This window comes from Mus pahari, chromosome 18, assembly GCF_900095145.1.
Source record: "Mus pahari chromosome 18, PAHARI_EIJ_v1.1, whole genome shotgun sequence".
Lineage (NCBI taxonomy): Eukaryota > Metazoa > Chordata > Mammalia > Rodentia > Muridae > Mus > Mus pahari.
In genome coordinates, this window is record NC_034607.1 from 40724373 (window position 1) to 40736606 (window position 12234).

The following is a 12234-nucleotide window of genomic DNA, read 5'->3' on the forward strand; positions in this document are numbered from 1 at the left end:
TCTCTCTCTCTCTCTCTCTCTCTCTCTCTCTCTCTCTCTCTCTCTCCAAGGTTTCTCTGGTAGCTCTGCCTAGAACTTGCTTTATAGACCAGGTTGGTTTCAAACTCACAGAGATCTGCCTGCCTCTGCCTCTAAAGTACTGGGATTAAAGACGTGTGCCACCACTGTCCAGCTCATCCTGCTTTTGAATACAACCCAGTACCACCTGCCCAGAACTCATAAGCGACAATGAACTGGGCCCTCCCACACCAGTCATAAGTCAAGCAATACTCACACAGACTTGCCTACAGGCCAATCTTATGAAGACATTTTCTTAGCCTGGGCTACATGAAACTCTCTCTCTGAGTAAATATGTGAATGGAATGTGGGTGAGGGTGTAGTTCAGTGATAGAACACTTGACTAGATTCAACACACACACACACACACACACACACACACACACACACACACTCAAGAGTTTCCCTCTGTATTTTGTAATTTTATTTTGCTTGCTTTCTTGAGAGAGGGTCTCATATGTATCACAGGCTGGGTTTGAACTCTTGCCCTTCCCTTTCCACCTCCTGAGTGCCTACACAGTTGATGCTTTGGTTCTCATTTCCATAAAGGTCTGTATGTCTCTATGCACTTCGTGGTCATTCCTCGCCCTGGAGCATGGATCCTCTTTACTGTGTGTTTTGCCTTTTCCAGAAGGTTGTCTAGAGCTGTTGACATCTCATAGTAGGTCACCTTCGCAGTTTGGCTTCTCCAGGAAGCAGTGTGTACTTAAGGTGCCTCTATAGCTTCTGCAGCTTGATAAAGCTCATCTATTATTACCCGCTGAGCAGTATTCCATTGTAAAGTTCCTCCATTCGTTTGTGTACTAGAGGTTCTGTGAGCTATTTCCAGGTAGATGATATTGAATGGAGCTATGAAATATTCATGTGCAGGTGAACACAAAACTCCAATTTAATTAGATAAGCATCTAGGATGATGTGGTAAAACTCATGTGTTAGGAAAAGAAAAAACAAATGATTCTTAGTGTCACACAGAAGCCCCCAGACAAAATGAAAGTAATCTTGCAAGGGAATTTATTTTTATGGAGAGAGTGAGTCATGACCCAGAGTGGGCTAGCGTGCAGATCAGGGTGGGACACTCAGGGTTTAGGGGTTTGTTTGGTTGTTTTTGTTTTGTTTTTTTAGAGACAGGGTTTCTCTGTGTAGCTCTGGCTATCTTGGAACTCACTCTGTAGAACAGGCTGGCCTCGAACTCACAACTCAGAAATCTGCCTGCCTCTGCCTCCCAAGTGCTGGGAATAAAGGCATGCGCCACCACACCCGGCTGCAAACACTCTTACTTACTGAACCATCTTGCCAGCCCTAGAGATGTTTTTATTATCACCAACCATATTTTTTAACTTTAAGATTTATTTATTAATTATGTATATAGCATTCTGCCTGCATATATGGATGCAGGCCAGAAGAGGGCACCAGATCTCCTTACATATGGTTGTGAGCCACCATGTGATTTCTGGATTTGAACTCAGGACCTCTGGAAGAGCAGTCAATGCTCTTAACTTCTGAGTCATCTCTCTCTAGCCCTCATGAAACGTTTTTAAATATAGTGTTTATGCACGGGCATGGCTCAATAGTTTATATATTTGTGTTGTTAGTTTTACTGTGGTAATTGCCAGTGTGCCCAGATTCTAGTTTACATCCCAGAGTCCCTCTTACTAGTTGTCAGCATCATAGTCTGCATCTCTCTGCTGTGCTAGGGGTTAAACTTCAGGTCTTGCCCATGAGCATTGTGCATCTACAGGGCTTCTTCGTGTGTGTGTGCATCAGAAGGAGTGGAAGCTTTACTCTGTAAACTTCATAATTAGTGAGCCTCTTTCACGTAAAAAAAAACTCTTTTAGCTATGTGTATGGTGTAAAGTTAATAAACAGGTGCCTCTTTTAAATTAAAAAAAAACCCTCTTTTAGGTATATGTATGGGTGTAAAGTTCATAACCAGTGTTCCTCTTTTAAATTAAAAAAAAAAACACATTCTTTTAGATATTTTATGTGTATGGGTGTTTGCCTACATATTTTGTCTGTTTACCTCATATAGTTTCTGAAGGTGCCAGAAGAGGGCATCAGATTCCCTGGAACTGGAGTTAACAGTTGTCTGTGGACATCACATGGATGCTGGGAATCAAACATGCAACCTCTGTAAGGGGAGCCAGTGCTCTTAACCACTGATCATCTTTCTAGCTTCACTTTTAAGCTTTTTAGTGTGTGTGTGTGTGTGTGTGTGTGTGTGTGTGCGCGTGCGCACATGAACATGCCCAAGGTCAGAAAGAGGCATTGGATCCTCTGGAGCTGGAGTTATAGATGTTATTAGTCATATGACATAGGTGCTGAGAATCAAATTCTGGTCCAGTGGAAGTAGTGGAGTAGAATGCTCTTAACCAATAAGCTAAGTCTTCTGTCCCTAGTGCAGTGGTTCTCAACCTGTAGGTCATGACCCCTGCTGGGTCAAATGACTCTTTCCCAGGCATTGCCTAACATTGTTGGAAAACATGGGTATTTGCATTATGATTCATAACTGCAGCAAAATTACAGTTATGAAGTAGCAACAAAATAATTTTATGGTTGAGGTTTACCGCAACATGAGGAGCTACATTAAAGGGTGGCAGCACCAGGAAGGCTGAGAACCACTAGGCTAGTGTGTCTTTCTTCACTCAGCCAACTTGTCTGGAGTTTCTGGGTTCCCACTCTGCCTGGTTCTCAATAGGGCTGCACAGGTACAAAGAGTGAGAAACTGCCCCTCCCTGCTTCTCATTTCCTTCTCGTGCACAGTTGCAATGATCCCCCCCCCCCCCAGTAAATTTTAGAACTTTAAGTACTATGTTTGAGGGGCTGGAGAGATGGCTCAGCAGTTAAGAGCACTGACTGCTCTTCCAGAGGACCTGAGTTCAATTCCCAGCAACCACATGGTGTTTCACAACCATCTGTAATGGAATCCAACACCCTCTCTTGGTGTGTCTGAAGACAGCAATGGTGTACTCAAATATATAAAATAAATCCTAAAAAAAAAAGTACTATGCTTAAAAACTGTGAGAGTAGCTGCCCTTTCCTTCTCCATAATGTTTGAGGAAAAGAATTCAGTATTTCCTTGGAAATACTGGAAACAGGACAGTTTTTGTTTTTGTTTTTTTGCATTTTGGGGGATATAAAACTTATTTTTTTTTTTTTTTTTTTTTTTTTTAAAGGGGCTTAGATGTAAAGGGCTGTGAGGACAAAGACATTTGTCAGCCTCATTGTTTCCTTAGTCTTGCTATCAATGAAAGCATTAGGATTATTATTTTTTTTTTGTATAATCTTTTTATCAAGTACAGGGAAATGTCTTCTATTTTTAGTTATTTTATTCCACGAACGGGTGTTGGATTTTGTCAAAAGCTCTTTCTGCACCAGGCAGGCCTATTTTTGAGCGCTCATTTGTTTGTTTGTTTTTGTTTTTGTCTTTAATTCCAGGAAATTCCTTCCCAGAATGACTGCCAGTGGGGATTGTCTACTTCCTTTAGGCAATCATCTGTGTTCAAAATGGTTTGGCTAGAGCCCTCCACAGGCTGTCACAGAGAAACAGTCTAGCCATGAAAATCAGTATTGTTTTCTGTGAGAGTATTTGCTCTCAACACCATATGCAGAAACACACCAATGCCGCAGCTGATGTTATATCCAATATTATTTTTCTTTTATTTTTTCCTATACCACTTTTTATTTCTTTTTAAGAGAGAGAGAAAGAACATCTCATTTTCTAGCCCAGGATGGACTAGAACTCAGTATATTATGTAGCTTAGGCTGGTCTAAGATTTTTTTTTTTCTTTAATGTGTATGGGTGTTCTGTCTGAATGTATGTCTGTTCACCACATGAGCGTCTGGTGCCCGGGGAGTCCAGAGCGGGATTTCCTTCTGAATGAAATTATGTTTGTGTACCACCATGTGTGTGGTGGATATTGAACCATGGTCCTCTCGAAGTCTAGCTAGCAGTGCTCTCAACTGCTGAACCATGTCCCCAGCCTCTCAATTCCATTTTTTTTTTTGTGGGGAGGGACAGGGATTCTGGAGCTCTCGCTGTAGACCTGGCTGGCCTCCAACTCAGAGATCCATATGGAGTGCTGGGAATAAAGGTGTGTGGCACCAGTGCCTGGCTTTAATTCCATCTTTATTATTACTTCTAAATCTAAACTTGTGTCTCGAACCTGTAGCCTTTGGGATCTCAGTCCTTAAACAAAACAGTTACAAAAAGAAACAAGTTGGCCTAAAGAGTGAGATTTGAAATGTCTTCCAAGAGTCTTTGTTCACTGGGTGTGGTGGCACACGCCTTTAATCCCAGCACTTGGGAGGCAGAGGCAGGCAGATTTCTGAGTTCGAGGCCAGCCTGATCTACAGACTGAGTTCCAGGACAGCCAGGGCTACACAGAGAAACCCTGTCTCAAAGAAAAAAAAAAAAAAGTCTGTGCTCATATGAGCCAAATAATTTTTTCAAACCCAACTGGTTAAGTAAGAGTCCCCATTATAGGGGATCTTAGATCATTTGGTATGCTGGTGCTTACTCTAAAGCCATAAACCATAGACACAGTGGGTCAGTTGTCTCCAAGTGTAATTACAGCTGGTTTGTTTCCAAGCCTTTTTTGATTAATTAGCTTTGGAGAATGTTAGCTTATATGTAAAAGCAGTATAAACTGAAATGATAGAAACACATTTTCTCATTAAGAAAAAGTTATGCACGCACTTGAACGGCAGAGGCAGGTGGATCTCTAGGGATCTGAGGCTAGTTTAGTCTACACAGTGAGTTCCAGGCCAGCCAGGGCTACACAGTGAGACCCTGTCTGGAAAACAAGCAAGCAAGCAAACAAAATGTTACAGAGTGAACAACTCTTGCTTAATTCTACTTAGTAGTCTACATTAAAGTACACTTAAATGTAGCATTCTAGTTTCCCCGGTTTTCCTTACCAACAAGACAGTGACTTGATTTATATTGCCATGCTAACCAGAAGTGGTCTGATTTAAAGGATAGTTTGGTCAAAAGTGATTTTTAAAACAATTTCAAATAGTAGCCTTTAAAGTTTCTACATAATTGCTGGTGGTTTAAGGAAGGATACTCATTTCTTGAGTGGTATAGGGCAGTCCTAGCCTGAACAACTTCGGTCCTTTAAATAAAGACATATTTTGAGAGGGAAGCTTGTGTAAGCAGCATGGGGTTCCAAACCAAACTGCTGAATTCAACCTCTAGCTTCTGGTAGCAATAGCCTCCAGGTGGCAGGACAGAAAACGTATTAAGTCTGTATTACCATTACTTCTATTTCCAAGTGGTAAAGCAAGTCTGTTAGGAAGTTTTATCATTTTCATTTGTCTTGGGTAAGAAATTCTAGAAACCAGAGTATGGTGGCATATACTTGTGGTGGTATATCTATATTTGTGCAGATCAGACATACATAAGTGTTTTGGAATGGAAGCAATATGTAGAACAAATAACTATATATGAACAACTGGGTTAAAATTTAATTGGGATAGTATTTTAATATTTCCTCTGCAGGAATGTATGACGTTAGTTCCCAGAGCAGAGGATGACCTTGAATTCCTGTCCTCCTGTCTCCACCTCCTACTTATGTGTGTCTGTGTCTATACTCCAGTGAGTGCAAGTACACACAGAGTACAGAAGAGGGTGTCAGATGCCCTGGAGCTAGAGTTACAGTGTAGATAATTCAACATGAGCGCTGGGAACTCAGGCCCAGATGTCCTCTGGAAGAGCAGCAGTGCTTTTCAGCTGCTGAATCAGGTGTTTAGCCCACCGAACAATTTTTTATTGCCTCAAGTTTTTTTTTTTTTTTTTTGGAAAGGATCTTGTCAAATAGCACAGGCTTGCCCGGAATTCTTAGCATTACTGTTTCAGACTGGGATTCTAGGTATGCGGGACCACACCTAGGTTCCGCTACACTATAACTACAAGTGACTGACAAGTAACTTTTAACATAAAGTTTAAGAAAAATGTTCTTTCAAATCTAACGAAAGAGGATCCCCACTGTTGTAGTAAATCTCTCCAACCCAATTATGCAGCAATGAAAACACAACACATTTAATATGAATACATGCTGTGTGCCTAGATTGAGCAGATCTACTACTGCTACATTACCATCTTCCACATCTATCTTCTCCATCCTCCTCTACCTTGTCTCAAACCTCCTTCTTTTCTTTCTTTCTGCTTCACCTTCCCTCTCTCTGCCTAATCATCAGCTCTCCTTTATTTTACAAATTAAGATGGGAAGGTTTACAAGAAATCACCTAAGTGGTGACTCATTCCTTATTCACAACCCCTCACAGAACAGAATTGACATCAAATATAATTAGCCCCAGGGCTATCCACAACACCCCACCAAAATCCAAACATCATGTAAATTCTTTGCAATGAGGTGCACTAGGCTGACCTGTAATGTCTCCAGCACCTCACTAATGAGCATGTCTGTTTATTAAAAAATTTGGAACTACTGCTTCTCAGCCTTCTGACTAAGATCAAGTGTAAAAGATCTGAAACTAAGGCAGGCGTCGTAAAAAAAAATCAGGTTCAGTCCCTAAGACTGAGGCTTGTCGGGGTGTGCACTGATAGAGGCCTGCTTCCGGATCTCGCCTCCACCCCAACTCCACCCCCCACGCCCTCCTCCCCTGCCCCGCGCTGGGAACCGCTGCCATTCAGCCGCCCTGGTCACGAAGGGGCCTCTGGGCGTCGTACCAGACAAGTCGCGCGGGCTCGGGTTTGCCTAGCGGAAATGCACAGGGCCCCGGCACCACCCTCCTTGCCACGCGCAGGGCGGAACTCCCGCCGCTGCCACTCCCGGGGCTCGAAGGAAGAAACTGGGACGTTGAGGACGCAGGGCTGACTGGAGCAGCAGCGCGTGGCACGCGCCGAGTCTTACCGCGCATGCTCCGCGCCGGGAAAAAAAAAAATCCCGGCCCCGCCCCTTTCTCCGCCCGAGGCCCGCCTATCTGGCCCGGCTAGCCCTTCTGCGCATGTTCACCAGGTCAGGTCCCGCCCCTGCCCCGCCTTTTCTGTGCCTTCTGAAGTTCCCCATTAGCTTCTCTTCGCGCTGGCCCGGTCGGCACTCCCGCGCATGCTCCACTCCCTGGGCTCCACCCCTCCTTCGGTGCGGCCCTCTTTCCCCTCCCCCGCCAGCCTGCGAGCTCGCTTGGCCTGGCCGGCCTGGCGGGCGACGTTCCCCGTGCGTGCAGGCGCTTGACTTCACTTCCGGCTAACGCGCTCCGCTTTGCCCCCTGGCCCCGGATGGTGACTGGCTGTGGTGCTGCACCTCCCGGGACTGTCACTGAGCGGCTTCCCAGTGTGATTGTGCTGAGCGCAGGCCGGAAGATGGCGGCTGCGGCTGCGGAGGCCTCGGGCCCGAGCTGCTCCTCCGCGGCGGCGGCGGCGGCGGCGGGGGCGGGGGCGGCCGGGGTCTCCGAGTGGCTGGTGCTGCGGGATGGCTGCATGCGCTGCGACGCCGACGGGCTGCACAGCCTCTCCTACCACCCGGCGCTTAACGCCATCCTGGCCGTCACCAGCCGCGGGACCATCAAAGTCATCGACGGCACGTCGGGGGCCACCCTTCAGGCCTCGGCGCTCAGCGGTGAGCGCGGCAAGCCCGGCGGGGGCTGGGCTGGGCCGGCCGCGGGCGGAGACGGCTTGTGGGGATGCTGGTGGAGGAAGCCTCCCAGCCTCCGGGGTCGGGATCGGGATCGGAGGGGCAGCGTGGAGCGGGAGGGTCGGAGAGGCCCGGAAGCTACGGCCGAGGACCTTCGGACTCGGAAAGCAGCAGCGTCTGGGGACGAGAGCTCGGTTTGGCGGGGTGCGCTGCGAGTTTCTGTTCGGGCCTTTTGCATCTGAACCGGCCTGGTTCTGTGGGAGAGATGTGGAGGCCTTGGAGGTCGGTGCCGGTTTGGGCCGGGCCCTCGCTGGGTTCTCGGACGAGATTTTGGATCAGCTCCGGGCTGGACCAGAGGGAAGGGCTGGTAGACTTGGCGGTGGCGGGAGAGATGGGTGGCCGGAGGCAAGGGGCGGGAAGCGTCCAAGCAGGCTGTCTTGCCCTCTCTTCCCGAGGAGTAGCGGCCCGCCGGTTGTCGTCAGGTCCCGTACCTGCGGGGACCTCCGAGGGCTTTCGCATGGAGGTGGACTGGGGTGGGCACTGGGCTGGGGTGGTCAGTAGGAGGGGGAAGGCCAGCTGCCTGTACTGTGCTTGCTGGACTATGGGACTCCCAGAGTGCAAAAAAAGGTTAGATTCGGTCCTCTAGCTCTGCGTGCTCCCCCCTTCCAGTGTCAAGAAGCCTAGGCTCCTTGTAATTAGGTGGAACTTCAAGCCCTTTCAACTTGTTTTAGCATAGAGGGCTAGAAATTGGTAGTTGGAAGTATGTCTGGATCTCCTCCACCTTGGAAGGAGAGCACTTGAGTGTTGGAGACGTGGTTCAGGAATTGGACTTTCTGGATGTACCAGGTCAAAGCTCGTTTAGTGGACAGACTGGAGTGTTTTGGGATAGCCCTAGCTAAGTTATTTGCTGAGATGACATTTCATTTGTGGATGAATGGTGTCTTAATTTTGACGTTAAAGGTTAAAATTTAGAAGTTCATGCATTAGTGAGTTTTAAACTCATGCTCTGAGATAAATTGTATCGAAGTGCACTTAGCCAGATGGAAGTAATTATGTGGTCTACCAATTCACCTTGTGTTATTTTACACAGACATACACGAATAAGTTTAGTGTGTGAGTAATGTCATAAGATTAAATGGTAGTATAGGAATACAAAGATGAATTAGAGATGTTAATTTTTGTTGACTTGTGAAAGAACTGGTCATGTATAGTTACAGCATGTAAACCTGTAATATATTTAAGAGATGCCTAAGAGAAAGTTTTCGGTGGTAGACTTGTAAATTTCCCTTTTCTTGGCTTAGGTAAAGGACAATACCGATGGCCCAGATGTAGCAATGCTTACTTACTGCAGCTGGACATAACAGGTTGTCAACTGTGTCTGAGAGGGAGATGTTCATGAACATGTGATTCTTTAATGGAAAGGACTTAAAAATAATGGTCATGTATTCCCCTACTTGGCATAAGAAATAAAACATTGCAAATACACAAGTTTACCTGGTTCCTAAGTTACATTTCACTGACCCTATTCTGACTTTCCCCTGAGTGCTACATTAAATGTGGCCTTGTCACTTTCATACATGTCTATACTTTTAACCAATTACCCAATTTTCATGATTACTAATTTAGGACTAGTGGTGTCTTTTTCTTTCATTGGTTGGTTTTTGTTTTTGTTTTTAGACAGGAAATTACGTTTTATGGCTGTGGCCTCAAACGGGAGCTCCACCTGCATCTGTCCCCAGAGTGTTGGGCTTAGTAGAGTGAGCCAATACTCCAGACTTGGATTTGTTTTCCTTTATTTTATTTGTATTTATGTATATGAATGTGTGTGTGTGTGTGAGTGTTTGACATGAGTGTGCAGGCGCCCATAGAAGTAGAAAGAGTGTGTGGGTTCCCTGAAGCTTGTAAGTGTTTGACTTGAGTGTTTGGACTGGAGCTCTGGTTCTCTGGGAAAGCAGCAAACTCTCTTCAAGGATGAGAGACCTTTTTCCAGCCTAAGTGTTAGCATTTCTACAAAAAGTTTTATTTTTTTATTTTTTTAAGATTTTATTTATTTATTATATGTAAGTACACTGTAGCTGGTCTTCAGACACTCGAGAAGAGGGAGTCAGATCTTGTTACGGATGGTTATGAGCCACCATGTGGTTGCTGGGATTTGAACTCCGGACCTTCGGAAGAGCAGTCGGGTGCTCTTACCCACTGAGCCATCTCACCAGCCCCCAGAAAGTTTTATTAACAAGAATGCAGGAGTTTTAAATAGTTTAATTGGGATGTTTTTGTGTCTGCAGGCTATGTTCCAGAACAATAATGTATGTCTAGGTTTGTTTAAGTGGTTTTATATTTACCTGCTGTATACAGGAAGAAAATATTCACCTTAGTGTTAGAGGAGGAAGGTTGACGGTGTATACTATGAATGCTAAAGTAGTTTTATTAGCTAGCACTGAGGGATATGTACTTGTATAAGGTCATGCATAAGGATTGAGTATGTGTTTAACAGCACTTGCTGCTTTTCCAGTGGGCCTGTTAGCTTCCTAGTGTCTCTCTCTGTCACACACACACACACATACACACACACACACACACACGGAGGAAAGTTTAGGGCTAACAATAAAAGGACTGTAGGAAAACAGTTGGAAGTAACCGTTGACTAGTTCTGAAGCATTTTACATATGCGAACTAAAGTTTCTTATGAATTATGCTTAACAGAGGCTATAGGATTTTTGTGTGTGAATGATGGGTACAGGGATGATGCATTCCATGGTTAACCTGGAATAGTTATTTTGTAGGTAACAGTTCTAAGAAATAGCAAATAGCTACTTTGAGTGACCATGGTTCTAATAAAGCTCCTTTTTTTTTCAATTCAAGGGAAGTGAACTACCTTCTTTCCTGTACTAGAGAATGATGTCTTTGTCTGAGGGGATAAATAATTGGGTAACCATATGGAATTTTATTAGGTTACAGTAATAATATTCTTACTAGGTTACAGTAATAATCGGATTCAGTTTGTAGAGGTGTGGGTAGCTTGTTAGTGTAGACTGGAAGTTAAAGAGTTGGAGTAGGATTTACATAGAGTTATTCAGTTTGAGTTTGATAGTCTTCCCACCCTCAGACAAGGGTTTCTCTGTGTAGCCTTGGCTGTCCTGGAACTCACTCTGTAGACCTTGAACTAGGAGATCTACCCACCTCTGCTTCCACCTCCTGAGTGTAGTGATAATTTTTAAACTGTCTCTGGATCTATGTTTTCTTTTTTTTTTTTTTTTTTTTTTTTTTTTTTTTTTTTTTTTTTTTTTTTTTAAGATTTATTTATTTATTATATGTAAGTATACTGTAGCTGTCTTCAGACACTCCAGAAGAGGGCGTCAGATCTTGTTATGGATGGTTATGAGCCATCATGTGGTTGCTGGGATTTGAACTCCGGACCTTTGGAAGAGCAGTCGGGTGCTCTTACCCACTGAGCCATCTCACCAGCCCTGGATCTATGTTTTCAAATTACCTGCATCTGATATAAAGTCTTTATAAATATACTTTTACCAGATTAAGCGTTGTCAGGAAGCCGGTGGTGGTGGTGCACGCCGTTAATCCCGGCACTTGGGAGGCAGAGGCAGGTGGATTCTTGAGTTTGAGGCTAGCCTGGTCTACAGAGTGAGTTCCAGGACAGCCAGGACTACACAGAGAAACCCTGTCTCGAAAAATCAAACAAAAAAACCCCAACCAACCAAACAAAAGAGTTGTCAGGATATAAAGGTTAGGCAAGTATTTTTGTTCCCTATTAGAGTATGTAAGAGTTAATATTTTCCCTCTCTACAGAGTGAGTTTGAGGACAGCTAAGGCTACATAGAAAAATCCTGTCTTAAAAAAACAAAAAACAAAAAACAAAACAAAACAAAAAAAAGGTCAGTATTGTGGAAACTGAGTAGGATGACCTTAGCTTCAGCATTCAGGAAGGTAAAGCCAGCTGGTCTACATAGTGAGTTCTAGACTAGCCAGTGATACATAGAGAGACCATCTTCAAAAGTGTTCTGGGGACTGGAGAGATGGCCCAGAAGCTAAGAAGCGGTTCTTCTTAGAGGACCCCCGTATGGATCCCAGCACGGTGGCTTATAACTATCTCTAAATCTAGGGATATGTGGGGGATCTGATACCCTCTTCTGTCCTCTGTGAGAACACAGCTGTTGCACTTCCATTCATGCGGGCAAAACACTCATGTATTAAAACGTTAAGGTTTTGGAGAGTTTGGCGGATGATCCATTGGTGTTCAGTGACATGCGCCCCCCAGCTCTTCTCCAGTCCTTTTTCTTTTTCTTTTCCTTTTTCCTTTTCCTTTTCTTTTTCTTTCTTTCAGTTTTTTTTTGAGACAGGATTTCTCTGTGTAGCCCTGGCTATTCTGGAACTCATTCTGTAGACCAGGGTGACCTTGACTTCCCACCTCTGCCTCCCAAGTGCCGCCATCAAAAGTGTGTACTGCCACTGCCCACAGTGAATTTTCTTTTTTTCTCTCTCTTACTTTCTTTCCTTTCCCTTTCCCTTTCCCTTTCCCTTTCCCTTTCCCTTTCCCTTTCCCTTTCCCTTTCCCTTTCCCTTTCCC

The 12234-nt window shown here is 44.6% G+C and overlaps 1 protein-coding gene across 1 annotated transcript in view; it reads left to right on the forward strand.

Moving 5' to 3' along the window:
* The first annotated feature begins 7214 nt into the window (after positions 1-7214).
* Positions 7215-12234, forward strand: part of Birc6 (baculoviral IAP repeat containing 6) — a 178633-nt gene continuing 173613 nt past the window's right edge. Inside the window, exon 1 of the mRNA XM_029531207.1 lies at positions 7215-7637. Coding sequence (XP_029387067.1) covers positions 7298-7637 — 340 coding nt within the window. The 5' untranslated portion in view covers positions 7215-7297. The remainder of the gene's footprint in view (positions 7638-12234) is intronic.